This window comes from Halyomorpha halys, unplaced genomic scaffold, assembly GCF_000696795.3.
Source record: "Halyomorpha halys isolate HHAL.00 unplaced genomic scaffold, Hhal_1.1 Scaffold899.1, whole genome shotgun sequence".
NCBI lineage: Eukaryota > Metazoa > Arthropoda > Insecta > Hemiptera > Pentatomidae > Halyomorpha > Halyomorpha halys.
The window spans coordinates 372,525-400,131 of NW_027105398.1; the positions used below are offsets into that span (position 1 = coordinate 372,525).

The window sequence follows — 27,607 nt, forward strand, 5'->3', positions numbered from 1 at the left end:
TTCAAAATGATAACAGCTAATGACTTTATTACTATACATATTTATAAAAATATTTACAGGAGTCATCTATATCAAAAATTAAATTAAAAAGTAACTTTTTTATAAACTGATAAAATATACAATTGGAAAAAAAATGATAAACAATAAGCCTGGAAAAACTGTCACTATTTGGCTAATGCTAAAATGCTAGTACATCGCTTACAAATTGTATTACTTTCTAATGAAGTATGTTTTCTACACCTTTCACACAAATATTTCTGACAGACCCTTAAATTGATTTTGAAGTCCTTTACCTGACTAGATTTAAAAAGTTTAACTTCAGATGTTTGGAGAAGTTCGACTAGTTCTGAGGAAGATGAACATTCTGAATCCTGAAGTATCTGTAATAAACAAATCTGAATTTAAAAACTTAAATTAAGCCTTTAAACTTAATGAAAACCAAATTTAAAAGGCCAGTTTTATTTTTAAAATATGTATCTCAGAGTATACAAATGTTGCGGCCAACAACATGTATATGAAATAGAGAATTTATATATGAATAGATTGTAAACAAGTATGGTATTAAGCTACGTAATTAAGCATGGTCAGGTAAAAAAAAAAAAAAAAATTCACTTATATTTTGTTTATATCTCAATTCTTTATTTTGTTTTCTATTACATTGGTTTATAATTTATAAATTTTCATTTGTTAATCTTCTTTACTCATAAATGTTTATTTTTTATAATTTCGGTCGGTTTAAAATATTAATTATGTTTAATTTTCTGTAATATTTAATATACATTTTCTTTTAATTTCATTTTTACATACATTCATTATGTATTTCTTTAGATGGTATTAATTTAATTTTTCCTTAGACTTCAGTTGTATTTAAATGTATAATTAATTTAATTAATGTTGGCGCTTCATAAATATTAGGATCTATTCCATACATTCATATATATATATATATTTCATAAATATTTAATTTTGAGTAATTTTATCAGCCTACTAACAGACCTAGCATTGAATTGTAATTGCTAGATTCGGGGATATAAATAGATTAATTGAACACGATCAAAAGTTTGATATTAATTAATATATTTAGTTAAAATTAAATGTACATCATGTTTAGTTACACATTGGATTATTGACAGAAGTAATTGTTTATTGTATCTATTTAGTTTAAAGCAGTAAATATTAGTAATATATAATACAAATCTGTAAATAAAATATCTGGTATATCACACTAAATTGGTACTTCAAATTAACAGATACAACTTCAATTAATTAACTGAAAGAGATTAAACCAATCTTATTTTATTTTATTTTTTTTTAAATATATAAAAAGGATTAGTACTACTCAGTTAATAAACCGAGAAAGACTTTTCATGGATTGAAGTAATATGGCCACTCAGTTGACATAAGCAGAAATGATTAATGCTTGTGGTTATAAAGAAAATTACTATTGTGAAAAGTTTGGCAAATTAAACTATGTCACAGGCAAGAATGTATTATTGTCATGATGCCTTCTCTTAAAAAGAGAAAATGTGAAAAAAAAAAATATTGTGAGCTATGGAGGAATTTGACATAAAACCATATCAAACCTGTTAGTCGTTTTATTAAAGGCATTAATGAAAAGACAGCCACCATAAATAAAATTTCTACTGAAGTTGACCTCCACATGAAGAGGTAGGAAGAATCCATCAGTGATGTCATTTTGCTGCATGGCAACACCTAGTCTCATACTGCTCATCTAATCTACCAAAAGCTTGACGAAATGTGGTTGGGTGAAACTTGAAAAATGACCATATAGTTCAGATTTATCGCCATCTGACTTATATGTTTGAGCTATCAATAAAAGCTTCAACAGTGCAAGATTTTACCGATGACTGATTATTTACCAGGGGGTAGAGAATTTTATAGGCAACTGGCTCAAGGAATACATCCTTTTTTTTTTTTTTTTTTTTTTTTTACATTTAAGAGGTGAAAAAACTTCTGATTTGGTTGAGAAAATGAGTGAATAAGGAGAGTGATTATGGAGAAATATGATATATTTTTGGATAATCATTTAATTATGAGAACAATTTTCAAAAACTAATTCTGATTTTCCATTAATTAAACATATGTTTGCTATACATGGCATAAGCATTGATTCCTTATGCTCCAGTTGTCGAGTTCCAGAGACCGCGAGTAATTTTCTTCAGCTGATGATCAAAGAGAACTACGCATATTACACGGCCTTCATGTACAGGTGGAAGGAAGCTGTTGGCTCCACTCACTTGTTCTTGGATAGGAGACAAAGAGATGGACCAGCAAGGCCACCGTACAGAACAGAAGAGAGCGCTGAAAGAAAAGCAAGCTAGCTGTATGCACAGCTTTTGGAAAAACAATATAAATTGTTATGATTGCAGCAGTGGTTTGTAGCGCAGGCTTAGGTTGTTGCTTCCTGGTGCTGCGAATACCCTAATGGAAGTCGAAGCCTAACCGGCAGGATAGGGTAATAAATAAATAATTAAACATATGAGTTTACAGGTAGCAGGGGAAATACATACCTAAATAAGGAACAACATTTGGAATTGATTAAATATAAATTTAGTATTATTTAAACATCTAAGAGCGCACTTACGTTGAGATAATACCAGAAGTCTTCATCAGCTATTATATCACACGAAAGCTGAGCATGGTTCAAATTGACTGGTTTATTTTTCGCCAACTCTTCTTTCACTTGCATGGCCTTTTCTATCACAGACTTCACCAATTCTTCATTCTGCGGCTTTTGGCACCTTCTCCACTGTTTGTGAAAATAAAATAACTGGTCTGAAAAAATAAAATAAAATAACTTGTCTGAAAAAATAAAATAAAATTTAAAAAAAAATAAAGTAATTTATATCTCCTAAATACTACTACACTTCGTACAGTCTCATAAAATTGTGATGTGTCGCCACTTATAATAAAGAAAGAGCAATTCCTACAAACAGAGAATTAGATATAGTTGATAATAAATTTAACTGATATTTTAATGAATCAGGAAATCGAAATAGGTGTGTTATTATAAGTTTTTCACCACTAAAATAGTGTGTTCAGTGCAGGAATAGAAAGTGTATACTCTTTAAGAAAGGACTGTAAGTAAATAGTTCCAGAAATTTGAAACTGGGGATATCATCCTAAATAGGAAAGAGAGATCTAGATGAAAATCATCAATGGTAAGAAAGCTTTGAGGAACTTTAATGAGGGTGATCTAACAAAAACTATATGAGAATTGGTAAGAGACCTTGAAATTTCCAATCCAACATAAATTAAATTGAGGGGTGCATAACTTGGTAAAAGTATGAGCTCTTCACAAGAGTGATTTACATCAGACATAGAGTAAACATGATGTTGGCCTCAGTCCTTAGAGATGTAACATTCTCTGGTATGTTTCCATTGATCCTTTCAGGGACTGTCTACTTTTTCAACTATATTTTCCTTCCATCTCATATTGGCTTACCTTTTAAAAAATAAATATTTTGCATCATGCCTTTCCCTTGTGCTTTATGTTTTCTTTGTTAGGCTTAGCCATTTAGATGTTGAATTTATGAAAATGAAATCCAGATCTGTCCAAACTTTTGTCCGCAAACTTGGACGGGAGTTTTAAATTCTGTCAATTTGACCTTAACCGTCTGCCTGATAAGAATATTTGACCTTTAACCTTCATATGAATATTTCAGATACTTAAATTAGACTAATACAATTAAAACCAGCTAGACTATAATCTATTTACAACCATTAGATATGACTAAAAAATAAGTTAAAGTAATATTAATAACAATAACTGGCATGACAATCCATTAATGGATCTGGGCTGCCTCCATCAGTTGGCACAGTTCTGTGATATAACAGTGCAGTTCTAGATTTGTAGGAGGTTTCTTGAATCCACATTCTGTCCAACCACCTTCTCCTAACTCTTCCCACTCTTCTTAAGAATCTTGGAGTCATCTGACCACAAGACATGAACTGGATAGTGTATCCGTTTGATCTTGATGAACTTTACCACATTTGTCTCGCCAAAGAGTTCATACAGTTTTCTATTCTTTCTTTGGCACCAGACATTCCTATCAGAAGATAGGAACCTGTAGAAACAGGTATGTCAAAGTATCCCAAGATTATCTGCTCAAAAGTTAAAAGTTTTTCTTCTGTCTTGTTGGTAGCCCAAGATTCTAAACTGTATGTTAACATTGGGCATCAAATATTTTTATTAAGACTGATTTTAATTTTGCTGCTTAGAGACTTACTTCCTAGATGTTTTGATAGGCTGAAAAAACATCGAATTCTCTTAAACATCTTATCAGAAAACCTCTAAAAATTATTACAAGTGGATCAACTAATATTTAAACCATTCAATTAAAAGTTAGAAATAAAATTATAAGATATTCTGGAACCAATTAATAACATTATTGATAACACTTACCAACATTATGTGGATGATACTGGTAGACTTCTTCGGCAAGCACGGGTAGGATTGGAGAAAAGGAAAACAATAAACTGTGCAAAATTTGATTTAAGATGTATTGGGCCGCTCGCCTTCCAGGACTGTCGAGAGCATCACAGTACAGTCTATATAAAACAATTGTAAAAAAAAGAATATTTTCATGATAGTGTTGGGCAAAATATTTATCTTGGTGACATGAAATATTAAATCTTTCTTTTAGAATAAAACATTAATTACTTATGCATTTATCTCTTAATTTAAATTGATATTTCAACTACACCTGTAGTATATAAAAAGGATTAGTACTACTCAGTTAATAATGTAAGATCATCTCAACACATATTTTATGAGGATTTATAGTTAGAAATATTTTACTGTTTACTTTTCCTGAGGCTTAGGTGTTAATTTAAGCAACATAATTTTCTTGGAAGGCCCATTTACATAAAGCTGAAAGTGGGAATGATATGCATGTGTTTCAATTTCTTACTAAGTGATCCGCATACTTCCACAAATTTGGAACCACTACTTCAAACAATCCAATGCGAGGGTTTTTTTTCTGCCAATTAGCACCATATGTTCAGAAAAAGTCAGTATTTGATAGGTTTATTAAAGATCCATTTAATTCATCCATATTTTTTTGGCCAAAATATATTACTTCATAATTTTTTTTTTTATAATTATTGATTTGGCATTTTAAAAAAATCTGAACTACACAACTAATGATACTAATTGTATTTAGAGTACTCTTATTGACTCCAGAACAAAATAAACATCAATCTAAATACTAGATTACATGATTTCACAGATTTATATTAATAATTTATACATAACTGATGCAAAGAGTGAATAAAACCAACAAACCTATCTTTGATGTGGTGACAGTATAATGATGAAACATCGTTTGTAACAAAGTTTAACAAAACCTGAGTGATCTTATTTAATTCATAAGCCTGATATAAATCCACTATCTGAAAACAGAAATCATAATTTCAATGTAAATTTTATTATTGGTTATTTTAGGCCAAAAAAAAAAACCTTAAGTGTAGTTAAAGTTATATTACAGATTAAAATATAATACTTTATTTTTAACAAATTAAAATGTAATTATACGAAACATTTGAACATAAATTGTTCCCATTTTAGAAGTAATCATAGCAAAAATAAAGATATGCATTATAAAATAGAATAAAAATACATTTACAACATAAGAATAATTCACCTGTTTTTATTTTTATTTAAAAATATGTATCTATTGATTATTTAGCAGCATAAGACAGGACATTTTTCTTTCAAATATTTTTAAGATTTGAACTGACTAAACAATTTGTTTTAACCCACCTTTTCTTCAAATTCAGCCAGCCTATTTAGCATATATTGGTCTAACATACAAAGCTTAGGATTGTTATAGTCAGTTGGCAAATCCTGTACAGAACCGAGTAAGAACTTTAAGACATTCCTCAACTTCTTCATTGCCTCCATGCTGTTATTAAGCGTTGTCTTGGTTACAGGGACATTGGCATGTTGAAGAGCATGAGCTGCTACCCACCATCTATTTGACACATTAGCTCTTTAGAATGAAAAGAAACACAACAACAAGAAATGATATGTCATGTACAACTTTTTGATAATTCCTTAATTTATTATCACAGTTTATATTTTCATTTTCCATTCACAAACTGGACATAATTAAAGTTTAGATATAATTCAGCTTTAAGGAAGTAATTTAACTAACACTAACACTGTCGAAACTAGTATATTAATTTTTAAAAAATATTTTTTATAGTGGAAAGTAATAATTATCTTTTATCAGACAATAAGAGACTTAAAGGGTATCAAGAGAACATAAGAGAATTTCTGCTTCCCTTTCACAGAATGACATTCGACAAAATGAAAAACAAATTGATATTCGACAACAATGTGAAGTCCTCTCTAATCTTTGCTCTATTGTCTAGAATATAGAGCCGTATTTAATACTACACAATAATAATAAAAATAAAATAAAACAAACTTTAATTTGACTGCTAATATATATATGTACGTAATATAATATAATAGATATATAGGAAGATGGTCAGGGTTGCGGTCAAAGGAGAAACAAAAATAGTTTACAACTATTTATTTTCCGACGTTTCGCCCCACTTTGTAGGGCTTCATCAGGGCTAAAAAGATACAAAAGAAACAAAAATAGTTTACAACTATTTATTTTCCGACGTTTCGCCCCACTTTGTAGGGCTTCATCAGGGCTAAAACCATCTTCCTATATATCAATTTTTACGGTCAACTATATATACATATATACAATATAATGTAATAGGTTCTAAAGAAACAGATTTTTCAAAATAAATACTTTTTTTTTTAAGAATAACAGTCATAAAGGTCAACATTTTGTGAATTTATTTTGGTAAATATCATGTACTGAGGAGCACAGTGATGGACAACAGACTACTATATATGTTCCTTTGAGTAATATTATTTCTGATGCTTCATAACGGTATTGCTAAGTAGGCGTGTCACAAACATAGAAACAAAATAGCCAAGTTCATTACCTAAGACCATCAACACCATACACATATCCTTCTTTAATATAACCAATACTGGTGCCATGAGTGATTTGGTATGGACTGATGACATTACCCAGGGATTTAGACATCTTCCTTCCCTGATCATCAACACAAAATCCATGAGACAGTACAGTTCTGGAAAGAATAAGAACATTGTGAGTAGGTAGGTAACTGGTAACATGTGTATATCTATACATATGCATCTATAAAATGGTAATAAATTATTTCACACATCATAATAATTAGTGTTGTATTGAACAAATGATATACTGAATAAAATATTTTCATCCTAGTTGAAACAGATTCAGTTTGTCATCTTAGGTACCATTCCTAAGGGATCCAAAAGGAAGAAGGAAGGTGTCATTCCTCTTCCCTCCACCAATTATTTGAGAACCCAAAAAGTAGTGGAAGTTCAACATTTGAAAACAACTTCAAACAGCAAAAATGTTGGTACAGAATTTTATAAGAGTAAGTAACATTTAAAATCAATACCAATAGCTTAGAAGTTAAGAAATTGAAATTTTATTGATACATGATGAGTAAAAAATTATTGCTTCCAAGCATCAACGTTTGAAGTAGATAAGTGAAAAGTTAAAAACTCAAAAAATTGGAAAATTAAAATATTTCATAATTTTATTTTATTTTTTATTTTATTTATTTATTGATATTTACAACTGTATAAAAAAATACAACCAGTAAATTTGATCATAGTGCCATAATGATATGATACAGGAAGTAGAGAAACTACCCAGTAGTAGAACTCTAAAAACAGTTTACAATATAAGGTCACGAGGCCATCTTCTTTTCAGGCACCTCGGAGGATTGCCAGGAATACGAGTGGGTTTGGGTGGTTAGGGAGTTTATTATGGAAGGAATAATATCGGGTTCGGGCTAGATCGGTTACATAAGGAACATTTAGGTCTTTATGGATGGTTTTATTAGTAACAAAATAAGGAGCATTGAGGATTTTACGAAGGATTTTGGATTGTAAAGATTGGATACGAGAGGAATTCGAAGGTTTAGTGGAGCCCCAAAGCTCAACTCTGTATGTCCAGATGGGCCTTATTATTGTCATGTAGATCAGTCTTTTGTAATGAGTTGGAAGTTTAGACCGTTTGTCTAGTAAGTGCTGTAATAGTCGGAATCTGCATGCAGTTTCCTGTCTTTTCAGTCTTGTGCGATTTCATAATTTAGCTGAGAAAATCAAAATAATTTTAAGTAGTTGGGAATTTTTAGAACTGTGAGGAAATTTTAAATTTTGACCCTCAACTCACTAAAAATATTATAGAAATGTCCTTGTCTTCCATTGCCCAAAACACCTCCAAAAATAGAGAGAATTAGAAATTGCAAAACACATGATTAGAAAAAGCAAATCTTCACATAAGCCTATAAGAAGGAAATGAAAACTCGTCTTAATGACTCTGTTCTTTGTTAATATTATCAGCTCTTATAAAAAAAGTAATCGTCAGACTGTCTGTAGCCGAGGAAGGTAAGGCAAGGCGTCATCACCTTCGAGGGGGCAGCGGCGCCGGTTCAAATCTGACCTGAGCGAATTTACTATTATTTCATTCCCACGGAATGAAAAAATTACCCTCCCACTCTGGTTAGAATAGGTTGGTTAGCTTTAGGATAAGATGGACGCGTTTCTGAGCAATTAAATCGGAGCTATCAAAGATTTAACTAAAAGAGGGTTGTAAAGCAACTTTCGGTGAACAAATAGCGCTTTTAAAAATCTTTCTAGGGAATTTTTTGCCGTTTATCCTCTAGGACTCTCTTCATTCACTTGTTTCTTGTCGTCCGCGGAGGAACCCAATGCACGACTAGTTTCGTCCAACATTAGTCCGACATGCCCGAACCATCTTAGCCGGTGTGCTCCGATCCTTTCGTTTACTGATTTACCCACATCCATCCTCTGATACATTATGTCATTCCTAATTTTATCCAGCCTGGTGACATGGAAACACCTACAGAAATTCATCTCAACCACCTGCACCTTTGGGCACAAATGAGAGTTCGTGTTCCACGTTTCTGAAGCGTGTGTTAGGATAGGACTCCACTATGGTTGTGAAGATTCGACGCTTGGATATTCCAGAGGAACGGATGTAACATTCGAGTAACCTTGTGGGCTTGTTCAACGTTCCTTCTGACATCGTCATGCCCAGACGACCCTACAGCGTTCAAATAAGAACCTAGTTATTTAAACAAGTTCATCTTTTTACTTCTTAGGTCTTACTACGTTAAACCATGGCGCAATTTTGGTATCTGAAGTTTCGCTGTGTATATTTCGAGTTGGAAGAAAAGGAAAACCGTGAACACCATACTGTAGTTGATACCGACCAGTTGAAATTGTGAAAGCAGACCCAACCAAAAATACGTGATAAATAGCGGATGAACTCGGCTTAAACGAATCCACTAACGTATGCTACCTGGATTCCACAGGTAAAACTAAAAAGCGTATCAAGTTTGCTCAACCCGAGCTAAACGAGCTCGATTTCGATTAATAATCCTAAAGGTGTTTGTTACACATTTGCCAATTAAGGCTAATTCGCGTATGCTTAAACTTGTGGGTTTATTTAGACTGGTTGGTACACGTTGTCCAGGATTTGTAGGACACCCGTGGTGGTCAGGTCTTTGATCAAAAGGCGTTTGGACAAGTGCTCCGTACGTTTAAGCTCAATTAGAATTTTTTAAAAACCGCTAAAAGACAAATATTTGTGCTCTCCATATTTTAATTAGTAAAAGAATAAGTAAATAAATTGTTTCAAATTTTGTGAATTAACCTTAGTGGTCTAGTTTTGACTTAGCATAGCACAAAAATGTATTTATAAAGATATAATATTTCTGGGTTATTAAATTAGCAAGAATTTGATAAAAAATCTGGAACTAAAGTTGAACTTGGAGTTTATCTAGTACCATTTTTGGAATTTTTATCATCTACCACCAACTTTCCCGATATTTACGTTTCCTTCCATTTCGCCAATCTTTATTTTGATCAATTTCGTAATGAAAATAGTGTAAGTCGAAGTTAATAGCCGACGTCCATCATATTTGCCAGTCTGGAACACACAAAAGGGAGTGGATACAGACAGTTTTTACTTTCGTTTACCAAACATTGATAGGTATTTTAAATTTGCGACAAATGGTAAACGTGTGGACTTGAAATGTAAAAATAAAAATATGAGGTTCATTGAGCATGCGACATACGAAGTTACAAGTTGCAAATATTCCAAGATCGGACCTTCAACCAGAACATCGAAATCAAATCAAAGTAATACTAGGAATCTAACGATTTAGCCATCGTAAACATTATTCCATATTTGGAATGCACCATACACAAGCGAATAGTAGGACAAACATTTAAGGAGTTTGTTTACTATCTCAGCACGGTACAAGCATTCCCAGAACGAGTGGATCGACTAAAACAATAACCATTTATCAGCATTTCCAATTTTATAGTAAAAGTAGTATTAAGGAATAGTACAAGGCAGTTTATCTTAGTCGTTCGTTACTAGTACAAGAGTTAGTGCGAACCAATATACCGTGTAATTCGTGAAAACAGAAGCCAGTGGAGGCTGACATCATTCATTCGAATAGTCCGTATCCTATGTAAATTTGAAACAATGTAAAATAACATAAAAAATATCCCGTTCAAAAAACTTACAATGAGGAAAAAAGACTAGTTAAATAAATTATCATGAAAGACATATCACATTTATACTTTTTTTTTTAATATTTATTTATTGCTATTTACAACTGTACATTATAATACATTTATTATATACTACATTTTACATTGGCTGGTCTCGTGGCCATTTTCTTTTCAGGCGCCTCGGAGGATTGTCAGGAATGGTAGAGGATGCAAGATTAGAAACTAGGGGGTTTGAGTGGTTAGAGAGTTTATGGAAGGAGTGATATCTGGTTCGCGCTAGATCGGTACATTCATAGGGAACATTAAGGTCTTTATGTATGATTTTATTTGTGACAAAGTAAGGAGCATTGAGGATTTTACGAAGGATTTTGGATTGTAAGGATTAAATACGAGAGGAATTCGAAGGTTGAGCCCCAAAGCTCAACTCCATATGTCCAGATTGGCCTTATTACAGTCATGTAGATCAGTCTTTTGTAATGTGTTGGAAATTTAGACCATCTGTCTAGTAAGTGCTGTAATAGTCGAAATCGACGTGCAGTTTCCTGTCTTTTCAGTCTGGTGTGAGGATTCCAGGTTAATCGTTTTTCCAAATGTAGTCCAAGGTAGAGGATCTGTTCGACAGGGGTAAGAGTAACATTAAATGAAACTGTAGGGCAGTCAGTAGGTTGACGACGAAGGGTAAGTTTATAATTTTAAAATGTATTAATGATGAATAATTTATTATTGGAAGATTGGAATAGGAATTGGTATCTGATGGGCGGAACTAGTACGGGAAATAGGTCTAGATATATAGAATAAATAGAAATAGGCCCTTTTTGTCAACCACTGACGGCTACTAGAGTTGTCGCCGCGTACTAACCAAGGTGGGAATCGAACCCACAACGTTAGGACTCTGGGACCTACACCCCAACCCGCTTTGACTGGATGTGATGATTATTGGAAGATAGTCCGGGTGCCAGTCAAGAAAGGTACAAAGAAGGCAGAAAAACTATTTATTAGTAGCCGACGTTTCGGTCTGATTTGCAGGGCTACATCAAGCCTGAGTCCAGTAAGAAGAGTGACTGAGAAGAGACAGAAAGAAGTTTTCTACTCTTCATAATGAGATGTAAATAGTTGACTGAAGATAAATATGAGGAAATGGTCAGGGTGCGGTCAGAAAAAATATACAAACATTATTTGTGCCGACGTTTCGACCAGAATTCCAGGCCTTCACCATGGTTGCTTAGGCAGAGGTTCTGTCTGTGCAAATTGCACTTCACCCCCGACCACCTTCTACTCATTCTTCTGGACTCAGCGCCAGTGAAGCCCTGCAAAGTGAGCTGGAACCTTTGCTACTAACAAATAGTTTTTCTGTTATTTTTATCTTTGTTGACCGCAACTCGGACCATCTCCCAATAAGAATAATTTATTATCTATCGTGCATAAATATTTGAAGAAAATTTTGCTATCAATAGAAATTATCCAGGGTATCACTGTATGTAGGTTTTTGAAGGCGTGAACTTCCAAAAACAACGAACAATATTTGACTGTTAGCAGAAAATGGTGTAAAAAAAAAAGGTAGAATGAAACCGTTCTGGAATAAGATTTTCCATGACAATACTTTATCATAAGTTTCGTCGACCGTCAGAGAAGACCAATGTGGTTGTGATGACGATGTAGCCACAATATTTTGACGGATTCTAACGAGAAGATGAATTCTAAAACTATTTTGCTCTTCAATTTTCCGCTCCCTTTAATCCGAAATCGTAAAAAACGGTAAAATGTTGTCCAAAAATCAAACAAGTGCCAGATATGAATTTGTCTTAGAATCTAATTTATTATCTGAACCTGTAAAGGATCCAAATATCATCCATATATCCATTTCATAGGAAAAAAGTGGGTTAGGTGCTTAACAGGTTTAGAAAACCCACAAAATAGCCTCAAAATATTGGGCACATGTCACTATTATGAAACAGCGAACATCCGATCAAAGTCAAAGGCACGGGTAAACCCTAATTCCAGTGATAGTCAATTAGGAATCAATAAAGGATCTCGGTGGAATGGAAAGTTTTGGAGTAGTTCTAAAAATTTGCTGATTTAAGGTTTTTGAGAGCTGATTACAAAATACTAATGCACATATAAAAATTATCGACTGTTGAGAGTAGGAAGTGCATTCTGGAAACTCTGGTGACAGGCGACTAGAAACACCTATAAGAGAATCGTGCTGGAAATGCTATGAAAAACCACCAGATGAGTAGCTGGAGGGCGAGGTGAAGAGAGGACTAGATGCCTACGTACGGCCCCATCAGTAAGTGGTGCACTGTACCACTATAGTGCTTTATTTATTTATTGTATCTATAAATGTAAGATTAAAATAAGCATTCAGAGAATAATAAATAAACAAAAGGGCTTTATTCGCAATAGTGGCTATACGCAAATCCCATTTGTAAGACCCCACTTGTGTCGACACTCCGTATGTCAGGAATAGACCAGGCAGGGGAAAAAACAAACAAAAATCTTTCACCAGAACATTTGGTTTTGAGAATAACTTAATAAGTTTACTACTTCTACAGATCTTCAGACTATCTATGGATCGTAATTTAAAACAGACAATACCATCATATGGTCCAATTTACACGAAGATATTTTAAAATCATCAGTAAATAACATTTACTGTCGCAGTAGTAATGTCTGAATATCAGACCTGGCGTTATAGTTAATAGTATCCATACCGATAGTAAAGCTTAACTGCCATATGTTTACTACTTTAACATGTAATGGTAACTGGCCGAAGAAATATTGTACCTGGCTTCGGTTAGGTTTACTTTCACTGTATGTGACACAGAATACTACCGCACTACTCCACTGCTTCATTTCCTTGACAATACTACTATGAAAACCATCAACATACACATGAACTTTACGGCAATTATAAAGTTTATATCACACACATACTTATTTGAACAATTTCATTTAATATTGTGATAAAATGTGTATATATCGTCGGATTAGAGGTAAAAGTTATTAAATGAGTTTGCAAAACTAGCACTTAATCACTTTTACCATTAATTCAAGGGTATCTATAATTTTTTAAAAATAATTAAGAGGGCAGTCCATAAATTTAAATAAGGATATTTCGTAATAAAGTGCAGAGGATAGAACAATAGTAAAAATAGTTATGATCAAAAATATATCAAAAGAAGGAGAAATCTGCTTCGGAAAAGCGACAGAAGGAAAAGAAAATATCGAACCGAAGTTCCATACGAAGTAATTCATTTAAAAAAATGGTATGATACTTATTCTTAACAGAATCAGTTTCTGATATCAGATAATAACAGGCTTAGAATCATACTGGTACATTTTATATTATACATATACATTTCATAAATTGAAGATGCCATTAGAATTTGTGTGGCTATATGGTGAAGGCAATAAATAATTACGAATGTCATGACCACTGTTCAACAATAATTAGCAGTAACTTCACAGACCCTCTAAGAAAAAAAAAATCACCCCTTGGAATAAAGAGAAGTAGAGGGGATGGAGGGTGGTGGGGAGAGCCGGCAACAGCGCAGATAACCTGGCCGGAGCCCATGCTCCAGGACGTACTCCGTACTCTTCGTCGTAGTCGAGGATGGACATCAGCCTCCTCATCAGCTCTGTCCGGGAAAGAGAGCCCCTCTGGAACAGGCAGCACCCGCAGTATAAGGACCGCGAACTGGCGGGGTATCTCTGGGCTCAGGTCGCCAGTTATCTAGGTGTCGACGGTAATAACCCCTATCATATAAAGTTATTTATTAAATAATACTCGCAGTTATATACCATTATATACTATAGTACGTAATATATTATATAAAAAAGGGATTGTAATATTATAAGTCTAACGTTATAGACAGAACGGCTTGAGTCCGTATCGATTTCTCTATCAGCTGTTCCCTCGCCATTCTTACATACCATCTTGTCTTAGAAAATACTCGACAATATAAAATAATAAAATCCAAAACTATAATTTACCACTTCAATATTTACACATTACACAATATATAAACCTGATTCTTCACTAAATAGTTGACATTCAAAAATAAATAATCAATTTCAGCAGAAATATACCTAAAAGAAACTGAAGATAACGTTAATAATTATAATAAACCTTTGAAACATTCCAAGCCTTGTTTCAATGTATATCTTCTAGTGGAAGATATTTTGACAAGTTTGTGATAGTCATGTCATATCATCAGGTGTCATTAACTACAGAATACTATGGGCGTTGATGACCTCAGGGTTTTAGGCCCTTAAGCCCCAGACAACAACAACAACAACTACAGAATACTAAAACACAATCGCAAAGTTCAAATCTTGATAACTAATCATAAATTAATACAATTAAATCTTTTAATTAATATATTACTGGAATATTGTTTATTATTATTCTTAATGAAGTTAATTTGTTTAAATATTTCATCATCTTTGAAATTCAATGAATTATAATTTTGTCATTTAAGTTAGACATTTTGACAGATTATTACAAGGCTACTACAATATGTAAAACAATATTATAAATTATTAAACAATAAATTAAACATTAATTTTTAATTAATTGCATTTAGACGAGTGTAATTTAAATATTTTAAATAATTTCATATCATTAAGCTAGAAAAATAAATAATATATAAACCATTTAATCACACAGATAAGCAATTATTATTGTTAAAGTATAATTTAACTGAATTCTAAACCGTACATAACACTACTAAAAGTAAAAATTTTAAATAATCTGGCAATTAAAGATTAAGAAACTTTTTTTACTAGATCAAGACTAAATATATGTGTTTTTGAAATTAGAAGTTAAATTTAGAAAGTAAAAATACATTTATTTTTATTTTTATATTTCCTTACTAAGGTATATTTGAAATAAATAATTATAAATATAAAAATATTTTAAAAAAATTAAAGTTAATGAATGAAAAAAATTAAACGTAATTAATAAATTATAATATATTTTTGTTCATTATTTTTTATTCTTTAAATTTTTGCAATATTTCATCCTTGACATAGGTTGTAGGTATCTCCTGAAAGACTAACATTTTGACAGATTAAGAAACTTTATATAACTAAAACAATATTATTAAAAATAAATTAAACATTAATATTTATTTAATTTCACTTCAAAAGAGCAGGTAATTATAATTGTTTATTTCATATAATATCAGTTAATTATTTATAAAACTAAATATTGTTTATCCATTCTATCTCACACATTATTATTATTAATTGAACAGAGTTCAAAATGATTATTTTTAAACAATTAATTATTAAAATTTTTTAATATTGATTATATAAGTGTTTTTACTATTCTTGGGTTAATTAACTGGTTTTAATATAATTTTTATTTTTAATAACATCAATATGAAAAAGGGGGGTTCAATTGTCTTTTGTTTTATAGATAAATTGATTCCACTAATATTAATATAATGACAAAATTAAGTTATAAAAAATCAAAATAAGAGGAACTTAAAGGTAGGAGCTTTTCATTATATATAAGTATTTTTGGGAGATTTTGCACAGTACAGAATGAATTTCGTTTTATAATTTATGAAACTGCCTTAAATTAATGCTAATTCTAATTAACGTTATTTAAAATTATTTAATATTTCATATATTTTTGTTGTTTGAGACAATTTTGGTTAAATTTAATAAATAAGAATTAAGAGAACAAGAAAAATGGAAGTACTTTTCAATAATTACTTAATATTAATATTGTATAAAAAATTTTGATTTGCTGATTAGGTGTAGTAAGATTAAAAAGTCATACAAAAGAAAACAGTACTTTAATAAATATAAGTAAAATATTTTCATAGTTACAAAAAATATATAGTAAAATATCATTATATAATACATAATTTTCTTATACTTTACAGTTGAAACAGCTAGATACAAATGGAGGGGTCTACGAGACACTTACAGGGTTCAATTGCGAAAATTAAAAAGACCTGGACTTAAAGGAATCAGTCAGAGCATGCTAACATCTCGATGGGAATATTTCAACGATATGTCCTTCGTTAAAGACCACATATATCTCGATGTTAATAATAGAAGTCACAAATCTAAAAGATTTAAAGAAGAATCTTTTGATTCTTCTGTTGAACCGGAAGGGAATGAAGATGCTAATGGGTATGATGATGAAGGTAGCAACGATTATCCGAACCTTGGCGACCTATGTGAAACAGAAATGACTGAAGGAGATCATGTGATCGATGAACTGAAGACTGATAGCATTGATGGAAACTGCGAACAGAATGGAAATCATGACGAGACGGCTGGCGACGACATAAATTCCAGGTTAGGATCAGAGGACAATTATTTTGATAAACAATCCAACCATAGTTACCAAGATCTGTACTTTTCGAATGGTTTTGCTCTTCTAGAAGATGATAATTTTTGTTTTCTACTAAGTATACTGCCGCAGCTGAAGTCATTGCCCAACAAGAGGAATTTGTATGTACGAATTAAAATGCAAGAACTCCTGCTCAACGAGGTTGGCAGTTTGCATAATGGTGACACGGATGGATGAATACGGTAAATTGCTCGTTTCTTTATATCAAAACACAAAAGACTGATAATTGTTGATGTATGGTCTAGTCATAATAATTGTAATGTATATACTTATATGAATACTCCTAACAAAACCCAGACAGTAATAGATGTATATTTTTATTAATATTTGTTTTAAATTTTAAAATAAATGTGATGTATTCTTGTCTTAGCAAATAATTTCAATGACTGAAATATTTATATTTATTTAATAATAGTTAACTTATTAAAACACAAAACTAATTATATTGTAACTTTGATTAGTCAAAGTTTCTTAAATAAATTTTTTTTCAAGAATCTCAAGAGTATTTAAAAACCGAGTTAGTAACAGAATGGATCCTATGAACGTCAATTTTCAAAGGAAGTTTCAAGAAAAGTAAACCTTCACATTTCTCAGGCCATTTATTTCTCTTTCTATGATGTGATGTTTCAAACTGCATAGTTTATTATAAAAATTTATATTTCATTAGTAGTAAACTAAATTTAATTGTTTACATCAGGATATGTAATGAAAAACATGATAATGACTCTTAGTTTTTGATAAAGAGAAAAATGTTTCCTTCATTAGCAATTCTGTACGTTAATAATCAAAACAAATTTAAGCTGTACAGCTGTAAGAAATCTTTCAAGAGTACGATAAGCTTGTTGTTTTTACTATTGTATCACCTTAAATGGTTTATTTATTTTGCTTTGTCATGAATTATCATTTACCTAAAAGTTACTGAAAAAACTTCTTCTGATTGTGTATGGAAATTCTCCAAGTTATACCATTATAGGTTATTGGTGGAAACGTTCCAAAAAAATCGTTAAAACTACTTTTTGGTATCCTTTCTTCCAAAAAAAAATTCTAATATTTCTATAACTTATAAAATTGCTCTTGCAACAATATTTTAATTTTAATTGATGAATGAACAGAATAACGCACTTCTAACTCAAAGCAAAAGAGGAGCCACACAAGTAGTTTTAGTAACATCCATTGTGGGAAGGGAGACTATTTAATTTAATGATTTATTTATTTCAGTGTAAGCACCATGTATATTTTAGGAATCAAATCTTTTTTTTACATATCAATAGAACTGAAAAGCTCATTTAATATATTATTGGATTATTTTTTTTTCAAAACTAAATTAATGAAATTTTAGAATAATTAAAAATATTGAAAGATTTAAAAAAAAAAAACTTAATTGAACTAAAAGTGTTTTATATAAACTTTGTGTTGTTTATTATTATTATTTTTTTTTTTAGGGCGATACAATAGATTCCTTTTAAAACACTTTTGATTAATTACAAGAATTTTTCTTAGAAAAAACTACTTCTTACTTTCACATTTTCAACACCACTAAGAAATTGAGTAATTGAGGGAGAGTTATTTTCACAAAAAATGTAGTACAGTCCCACTAAGCTCACTTCCCTACTTCATTCTATTGTCAAAATATGATTTGCATTCTAAACAAACAATCCTGTAATCCAATTTAGTTTGGGGGGGGGGACGAAGGTATGAGAGCAGAACAAGAATAAAATTAATACAAGGTATTCTTTTCTTGTGGCCATCTCTTTTTTTTTTTTACACCTTCCAGCCTAAATATATCTTCTAAATTAAACCAGCTTTGCACAGCTGGATATCGTTGGAATACTGATGAAATAAAACAAGTTTTATGAAATCTCCAAGATCTCTTGTTGAAATACCAAATTTTTCTGGAAATTATACTTGTTTATTGAAATTATTCTATACTTCTTTGCTTTGCCTAACAAAGCAATATTTTCCTAGAAATTGGTTTATATCTTCTAGGAAACTTATAGTAGATTCTGAATACAAAGAAGTTGAGAAATCTTGTCACTAAAGGAAAATTAGGAATTTTATGGGGGAAAAAAATTATTTTCTTAAAAAATTTCACCAACCTTTGAACTAGATTTTTGGAAAACAGAATCCCTCTAATTACTGGCATTTTCTCGTGAAACATCCTGTATATGAAATATATAGCAAGTGGAAGTATTGCGTTCATGAAAAATGTTTAATCTGAATTTGCAAAGGAAATAAACATTTTAAGGTCTACAGAAACTAATTAACCAAGCCTCTTAAGTGTATGTATGTGTGTACGCGCATGCGTGTATTTAAGCAGCATAAGTAATAAAAAACAAAAATATGTATGAAATTGGAAGTAATAGCAACTTTTTCACTAAAATTGACTAACTGAAAGTGCCAATTTATATAAACGATTTCACACTTTTTTACAATATCCAGAGATATGGCTCAAATTATTTTGATTATCAGAGTACAACTGACGAGTCTTCCATATCAGCTAGGATATATTTTCATTGAAATAGTCTAATAGGGCTAAAATGCCAAATTTTAAAAAGAGCTTCCTTTAATTTTGTTTATTTGGAAAATTAACTATCTCTCGTTGTTAGTAGTAATAAAAAATGGTTTAATGGATACTCTGAAAGAATTTGGTGATTAACTAAAGAAGAATAAAGAAAAAATATTTTTTTCAGATATATGAGGAGTAATGTAGATGAATAATATAATGTTTGATAGCCAAAGATATTAATTTAAGAAAATTAACATCTAATTTATAGAGTCATAGAAGATTTGATTTTATTTATATGAATGATTTATGATTTATTTATTTATGATGAAAACATATAAATAAATTCAATTTATAAATAAATGTTTTTATGCTTCTATTATCTTCATTTTTGAATGAACCACTAAAGGCACCTAAAGTTAGTAGTTTAGGATAATACAAGTTTATTATATGCAACAATAACTCCATAATCATGGTGGTACATGCAAAGGTATGTACATAAAAAATAACATTTATGAATCTAAATTGAACTCAATTATAGTATATCGATTAGCTCATGATTGGAATAACTTACTTGTATGGTGCTCGATTATTCAAAGCAACAGATGTCAGGAGAGAGGATTGAAACCAACCTGTAAACTGGTCAACTCCTTCCAGATATAGATCGGCCACTTTATTGCCCAGAACAGCGGACCAAGACAATCCGCTGTCGAACCAAATATCAAGAATATCCTGGAATAAGAAAGAAGTTTTAAAGATTTTTGTAAGCTTACAGTATAAACTATGTTAGAAGTTATTTATCATGTTCAAATCATGAGCTTAAGAAAACTTTATTTAAAAACTATTAAATAGACCGTATCCGTATCCATAATTAGAGAGCAATTTTCATAGAGCAGACTTAAATCTATGCAGTTTGTAGAAGTAAATAAAACTAAAGCGTAGAAAATCATTTGCAGAAGCTTGGCTACGTTTCTAGGCTTGATGTTTGGTTCCCCCACTCTCTGACCAAAGCCAACTTGGCAACACGCACTTCAATTTGCGATTCACTGCAGAAACGTCAAGAAAACGATCCATTTCTTAAAAGACTTGTGACAGGGGATGAAAAATGGATTGTCTACGATAGTGTGGAGTGAAAAAATCTTGGAGACTCAGTGACGAATGACATCTAAAGTGGGATTGCACTCAAAGAGGATAATACTTTCAGTATGGTGGGATTTCAAGGGTATGATATTTTATGAGCTGTTGCCACAAGGTGTATCAATCGATTCCACTCTATACTGCTCACAATTGAAATAAAAAAGCTAGGCTTCACACTTCGTTAGTCACCCGCAATAAATTATTAGCCCTTGGATGGGATCTTTTGCCCCACCCTCCCTATATTCTGGACCTTGCTCCTAGTGACTACCACTTATTCCAGTCTCTACAAAATTCCTTAAGTGGAAAATGGTTTGAAAACGAATAGGGTTTCAGGGAGCACCTTGATCACTTTTTTGCTAATAAACCGCAGACATTCCATGAACATGAGATTATTCAGCTGTTGGAGAGATTGGGTAAGGTAATTGAAAATAATGGGACATTATATTGTAAATTAAAATAAACATTATGTACAAAATATACTTTTGTTTTTTACCTGTTTGTTATCTCTCTATCACTGATATTATCTATTGCTGGATTCACTTATAAATATAAGTTATATAAGTACACTGATAATAGTAATAGTGTAGATAAATTATTATTTTCACGATATATAAAAAAACTACAGTTGTTATCATTGTCTAATAATTTTTCTTATTTATTTTTTTAAATTATTATTATCAATTTTTTTTTTCAGTATATATTCGTATTATTAGTAACAATATGTACCATTCTAATTTTACTTAGTTATTCCTAAATTAGAAAACTATTATAGTTATTATTATTATCATATTTCTGTATCTTTCTCTTATTATTTTTCATTTTTCATATTTTTATGACTACTTACTGTATACGAGACGTACTTGAAATATAAATATAACCGTTAAACGGCTGGCCACCTCCCCCTCACTCCTCCACGCTTCCGATTTATTGTCACCTGTTCAACCTTTCGCTTTGAACAGGTAGGTAGTCCTGATTTGTATTTTTACTCATTTATTGTCATTTAATATCATTATTATTTTTTTGACCGCAACCCTGACCATCTTCATATATTTAAGTTTTACGGTCAACTATATACATATATACTTAGTTTTTTTCACCCAAAAAAACCGAAAGGACTTATTTGCCAACCTAATATATATATATATATATATATCCTTTTATTCATTGGATGTTATCTTATTTTTTGTGCTTAGCTAGAAATTCTGACTGAAATGTTGGCACCAATAAATATGTTTTCAACTTATTTGTTTTCTTCTCTGACTATACCCCCAACCATCTTCTCATTTAAATTTTTTAGTTTTTCTCTCTGAAAAGCTCTCATGAGCATGCTTATATGAAAAAAAGTTTGAGAAATTTAATTACGTTTCCTTTAGTAAGATTTCCAGTTTCACGTTCATCAGGGAGAGCTAAATCAGATTGTGGCAGTGACCACCAAAAATCGGTTCCATTTTCATCAATTAACTTGCAGTAATGATCAATATGGTTTCTAAAACAAAAAAATAAACAAAAAACTTTTTATTTAATTCTATCTTGATCGGCCTCAATCAAATATATTTGTTCTTTACAAATGCTTTAAAATCATATTAGTCAAGTTTTTATATTTTAATAGCTTTAAATTCAAAATAATTTAACATAATCTACTTCCAGTTCAACTTGAAAGAAAAAAGAAGATGGGCTAACCAGGTATTGGTATTAAGAGAACATTTTAATTTAACAACAAATAAAGAGAAGCAATAGTTTTCTATTAATCTTTAGTGGAATTAAGTTAATAATTATTGATATGATATATAAATGTTATCTTGCCTCACTTTGATATAACAGGGTTTTCATCAGGATCATAAAACACAGGAATAGGAACACCCCAGACTCGCTGCCGAGATATACACCAATATGGCCGCCGTTCAAGCTGAGCTAAAAAACTGGCGATATTCTTTTCTGGGATCACTTTAATCGTGTTTAATAATTCCTGAAAATTAAAGGGTTTATATCACTTTAAAATAATGAATGAACATAAGAAAGAAAAAAAGCATGTGATCGTAATCCAAATCATTTAAACATAGAAAGTTGGCTTCAGACTATGATAGTCAGGTCTGATAGTCAATAATATGCTTGAGTCAGTAGCACCTATTAAAAATTGGGTTGGATTTTATTTTGTTGCATACAAAAGTAATAAATATCACTTCATAATCAAACAACTATGGATTGTTAATAAATGAAAACCCATTATTAGGGAATGAATGATTTCTGTCTGAGCTGAAGTATATAATGGTATTAAGCCAATTATAGAAAACTATAACAACTCTAATAACTCATTTCTTTCCCCCACTAAATTGCAACAAGCTATTATTGGTAGAATCTGATTTCAAATTATTCTCATAGCAGTGTCTTGAAAACAGAAATTTACTTATCATGTAGTACATATACTAGTTGACAGAAACATCTTACACTATAGAAATTCATGTTTTATTTAATAATTTTCTCCAAAACTGGTCAAAATCATACTAGATTTTGTTCTACATCCATAAAAGATTTATGGACAGTAAAAAAAAGAAAGTTTTTATCAGAAATACTTTAAAAAATCAGTGCACGCACAACACAACTTTCACTTACAATAAAAATTAATACTATAAGGTTTCTCTAGATAAAAATAAAGAATATCAACTATGTTATTGCCAAAAATACAACAGTTACACAAAAGATGAATTTGAATACTCACAATAGCTCGATCCTTGACAGAATTGGTGTCAATAAACCACTGTTTACTGGCACGTATTATAACTGGTTTTTTTGTACGCCAATCATAAGGGTAAGAATGGACAAGTTTTTCTTTGAGTAAAACTTTATCATTAAGCATAGTCAGCACTTTCTTTGTTCCATCACCTAACACATGAAGGTTTTCCAGATCCTTTCCAGCTTCTTGAGTGTACTTACCCTGTTCATTGACATATGAGACCTGAAAATTAAAAGAAGAAATTAAGAAATTATGAATAAATCAAAATAAATAACTAACCAAACAGGACAAAATTATAAATACTATAGGTATTTGATGCTGTAGACCAAGAACGAAATCATCTGGACCGTGGGAAGGAGCTGTATGAACTAGACCTGTCCCAAGATCATCTGTAACGTATGTAGCTGGAAGTACATTCTTTATATCATTACTAATAGGGTGTTCATATGTAGCTGATTTCAGTAAATTTCCTAAAACATAACATTATTAACATCTTATACGATTTATATAATAATAAAAATACTACTTCAAATGAAAATATATATTCAAGAGTCATTGTTGTTTTTCATGTCATGTTTATAATTAAACTAGATAAAACTGATTAACTTACCACTAAATGTAAAAGTAATTTCAAGCGGCTTCTTCAATTTGGACTGCAAATGATCAACTAGTTTTAGGCCAACAATATATAAGTTTCCATCAACCTTTACAAGGGCATACTCGAAAGAAGGGTTGTACGCAATAGCCTCGTTAGCAGGAAGGGTCCAGGGAGTTGTGGTCCAAACAAGCAAATAGATAGGAGAATTCCCTGAATACTGATGGAGAATATCTGGCACATTGACAACCTTAAGTCTCAAGAACACTGTTTCACTCACATGTTTTGGGTTGTATTCCAATTCAGCTTCTGCCAAAGCTGTGCTATGATGTTATTTATCATAAAAAAAAAATAATACATAAATTAAAAAAAAAATCAGTAATATGTACCATATTTGCTGAAATATAGGTTGTATCTGATAGAATGAAACTGACCAAGTTATATTTGGATTTGATTTCAGAAAATTTGAGTTTGACCAAACATGGGGATTTTATATCACTCATAATTTATTTTTATTTCTACTTTCATGATGAAAAACATAATGCTGTTTATAATAATAAGTGAAAATCATTCGCTTATTATTACACATTTTGAGTGTGAGAAAAAAATTGGGATCAGTAATTATATGTTGAAGGAAAATGCCTCCGTAGCCCGTATGTAAGGCCTCTCCTATCTAACCTTAAAAACATTTACTAATGGTGAGAAGAGCAGTCTTTGAGGGCCATTTGTAGCCAAATGAGTTACAGTGCCAACTTTAATTTCCTAGTGACTTCAACGGTACCAGTTCTAATCTGGGCTGAGGTGATCCCATGAAATGAAAACTAAAGCCCTCGATGTGGTATGAATGACCAATAAGGGGTCATTAAAAAAACAAAAGAGCAGTCTTTGAAAAAATTTAATCATATCAAGCTACATTAAAAAATTAACAAAGATTGGAGCGGATTCCTATCTTAAATATATATATTATGAAAATATTAATATTATATAACAAATTTGGAAATTGGTTTATTATTAGTGCTTTAATATTCACCCTCCTAAAGTATCTCATGAAAATGATTTTCAAAATGGGAGAGGGGCCAACTTATATTGGGGATTGACCCATATTTGAGCAAATACAATTATCAGATCTCTTTTTTTTGGGGGGGGGGGAGGGCATGAGGATTTCTGCACTTCAATTCAATTATTTAAGGAATTAAATAATAGTTAAAATAATTAACATTAGTAAACTCACTTTGATGAAACAGACCAGTAAACAGGTTTCAAATCCCTATAAATAAGTCCCTGGAAAAAATTTAAAACATAAAACAATTTAAAAAGAAATATATAATAATAATAATAATAATAATGTATTAGAATACTATATAGAAAATTACCTTGTTAAACAATTTATAAAACTGCTGAATCTGATTTTTGACATAATCTTTGTCAAAAGTGAAATAGCATTCTTTATCAAAGTCAGCCATTAAACCCCATTTTTTAAACAAAACCTTTTGGTCTTCTATTGCTTGTTTTGCAAACTGTCTAGCTAAAATTTAAAAATGAATAAATAAAAATAAGACACTAACTAGAAACAAACATGTGCTTACAAATATACACCTCTATTTCTGATATCCAATGGTTTTATATTCACATCACCACCAAGTGCTTTCAGTTCAATTGGTAAACCATGACAATCCCATCCTAATTTATAATGGATCTTGTGGCCGATTAACATTTTGTACCGCATAATAATATCTTTCAAAACCTGCAGCAAATGATCACAGATAGGCCAAGGCAAATAAAATATAACTATATACAAATTTCAGATTTGACATTATAAAAGCTTTAGTATTTACTTTATTTATTGCATGTCCCATGTGAGGCACACCATTGGCATAAGGTGGTCCATCGTGCAGAATGAATTCAGGTCCTTCTATATTTTCTCTCTGCCATAAATATAGATCCTTGAATCCATATTGCTAATTATAAAACAATAAATTTATTAATTGATTGATTTAAGAAAATAACGTTTAAAAATGTTTTTAAAATTCATTTTTGATATATAAATGGTAACTGTGGCTGAACTCTCTGGAATCAGAAGCAATGTTGGTCCGATTCTTTAGGTTGAAATTTATTTTGTGGCAGACCTTTAGAATACATCTCGATCTTCTCACTCTGGTTTGAATGAACCATAAAAAATTAGATAAAACATTTTGCAAGGTTACTAACTGGGACACTTATATCCAAACTAAAATATATAAGCAATTTATTTTGTTTCTTTAATAGAGAACATATTTCGAAGATAAGGAATTATGACTTATTATAACTAATGCTTTTGTTTATAATATATTCATTTTTTGAGGCACTGACCCAAACAATCCAGTGAAAGTATCCATGTTTTTATTCTACTGTAGATAGTGTAAACTTAGAACAAAATAATATACTCTTGGCCACAATCTGGTTTCAGTGAGATTTATGCTCCTCAGGTTAAGCTTAGTACTACAGTAAAAAACAAGTTCCAACAGCGGGTGCTTCACTTATTTAAGGGCTACCTTGTCTTATGTTAATAGGACCAACATCTATTGATAAGGATCAGTTGAAAGGTAAGGGATTTGTTAGTCTCTTGCGAAATTCGACAGCTGTAACTTAATTAAAGCAGTAACAATAACTGCCTAAGTAGCAATTTCGAATTAAGTTACCACTGCGGAAGCTTGTTTTATACGATTGTACTTAATGCTTTAACAACAAATTAATAAGTAACTAAAAAGATGCCAGTAATTTTGTTGAAGATAATTGCCATTTAGATAAACTCAGTTTTGCTTTTTTACTTCTATCTCAATTTTTCCTTTTAATATTTTTATATAAACTTAAGTATATCAATAGGGAACAACTATAAAGTAACCCTGAACAACTTTACATAAATCGGCAATATTTAGTATAAACTATTTTCCAATAATTTCATAAGCTGAAAAACAAACACATTGAACTGATTTGGGAGTCCTGAGAACATTTCTTGTAAGAGCAAATATTGTTTCTCAAAATGAACATTATTTATTTTAATGACAACACAATAATATGAAATAAAGTAGTTATTCTTACACTAAGAATTTTTTCATCCAGATAAGTCCTCTTATTTGGAGAAATCCACTGGGGAAAATCAGTTTTGGGGAGAAATATAGTATTTTTATACTTCTTTTCCTCAGTTTTTCTTTTAGTAGAAAAGAACTTCAATCCAGTTTTGTAATAGCAATTCAAAACGGGAACCCTTCTGATTTTTAATCCCATGTTTGAAAGAAAATCTTACACTAAAAAATTTATATGTACATTTTAAAATAAATATTTTCAAATCTATACAAAAACCTCTTTAGAGGTTATACAGTAAAAGGTGCCTAGCGGGCCGGCGATAACGCTTTGACTAGACAAATCGATACTTGGAATTTAAGATATATCGATTAATATGCAGTCAATGGAGAATTTTTAATACTGAAATAATCATACCTAATAATGTAGCTAAATACCGTCCTTCGTTTAGGGATGATAACTTTGAGCACTGTCTAAATTTTTAACCGAGAAATAGTAGGTGGGGTTTTCTTTTCTATTTTATGATTATTATTATAATTTATTTAGCAGAA

At 30.9% G+C, this 27,607-nt stretch overlaps 2 protein-coding genes across 2 annotated transcripts; one reads left to right on the plus strand and one right to left on the minus strand.

Moving 5' to 3' along the window:
• Positions 1 to 27,358, minus strand: IleRS-m (Isoleucyl-tRNA synthetase, mitochondrial). Its single transcript, XM_014430581.2, has 17 exons — positions 27,075 to 27,358; positions 25,832 to 25,954; positions 25,593 to 25,740; positions 25,370 to 25,521; positions 25,228 to 25,277; positions 24,012 to 24,319; positions 23,705 to 23,871; positions 23,387 to 23,623; positions 22,479 to 22,636; positions 22,033 to 22,156; positions 20,108 to 20,265; positions 6,994 to 7,143; positions 5,786 to 5,996; positions 5,309 to 5,415; positions 4,427 to 4,572; positions 2,606 to 2,796; positions 1 to 380 (listed from the first exon to the last, which is right to left on the minus strand). The coding sequence occupies exons 1-17, from the start codon at positions 27,258 to 27,260 to the stop codon at positions 165 to 167; spliced, it is 2,832 nt and encodes a 943-aa protein (XP_014286067.1). The 5' UTR covers positions 27,261 to 27,358; the 3' UTR covers positions 1 to 164.
• LOC106686958 (uncharacterized) lies at positions 14,205 to 17,592 on the plus strand. Its single transcript, XM_014430584.3, has 2 exons — positions 14,205 to 14,403; positions 16,555 to 17,592. Exons 1-2 carry the CDS (start codon positions 14,271 to 14,273, stop codon positions 17,205 to 17,207), a joined length of 786 nt encoding a protein of 261 aa, XP_014286070.1. The 5' UTR covers positions 14,205 to 14,270; the 3' UTR covers positions 17,208 to 17,592.
• Positions 27,359 to 27,607: the final 249 nt, after the last annotated feature.

Excerpts from the sequence above, each read along its gene's own strand:
- LOC106686958 (XM_014430584.3), top strand. The coding sequence starts at position 14,271 with ATGGACATCAGCCTCCTCATCAGCTCTGTCCGGGAAAGAGAGCCCCTC. Across the intron at positions 14,404-16,554 it reads CAGTTATCTAGGTGTCGACG|TTGAAACAGCTAGATACAAA; the intron begins GTAATAACCCCT and ends TATACTTTACAG.
- IleRS-m (XM_014430581.2), bottom strand. The coding sequence starts at position 27,260 with ATGGGATTAAAAATCAGAAGGGTTCCCGTTTTGAATTGCTATTACAAA. Across the intron at positions 22,637-23,386 it reads CTGTCAAGGATCGAGCTATT|GAATTATTAAACACGATTAA; the intron begins GTGAGTATTCAA and ends TTTAATTTTCAG. Across the intron at positions 5,997-6,993 it reads TATGGTGTTGATGGTCTTAG|ATGGTGGGTAGCAGCTCATG; the intron begins GTAATGAACTTG and ends TGTGTCAAATAG.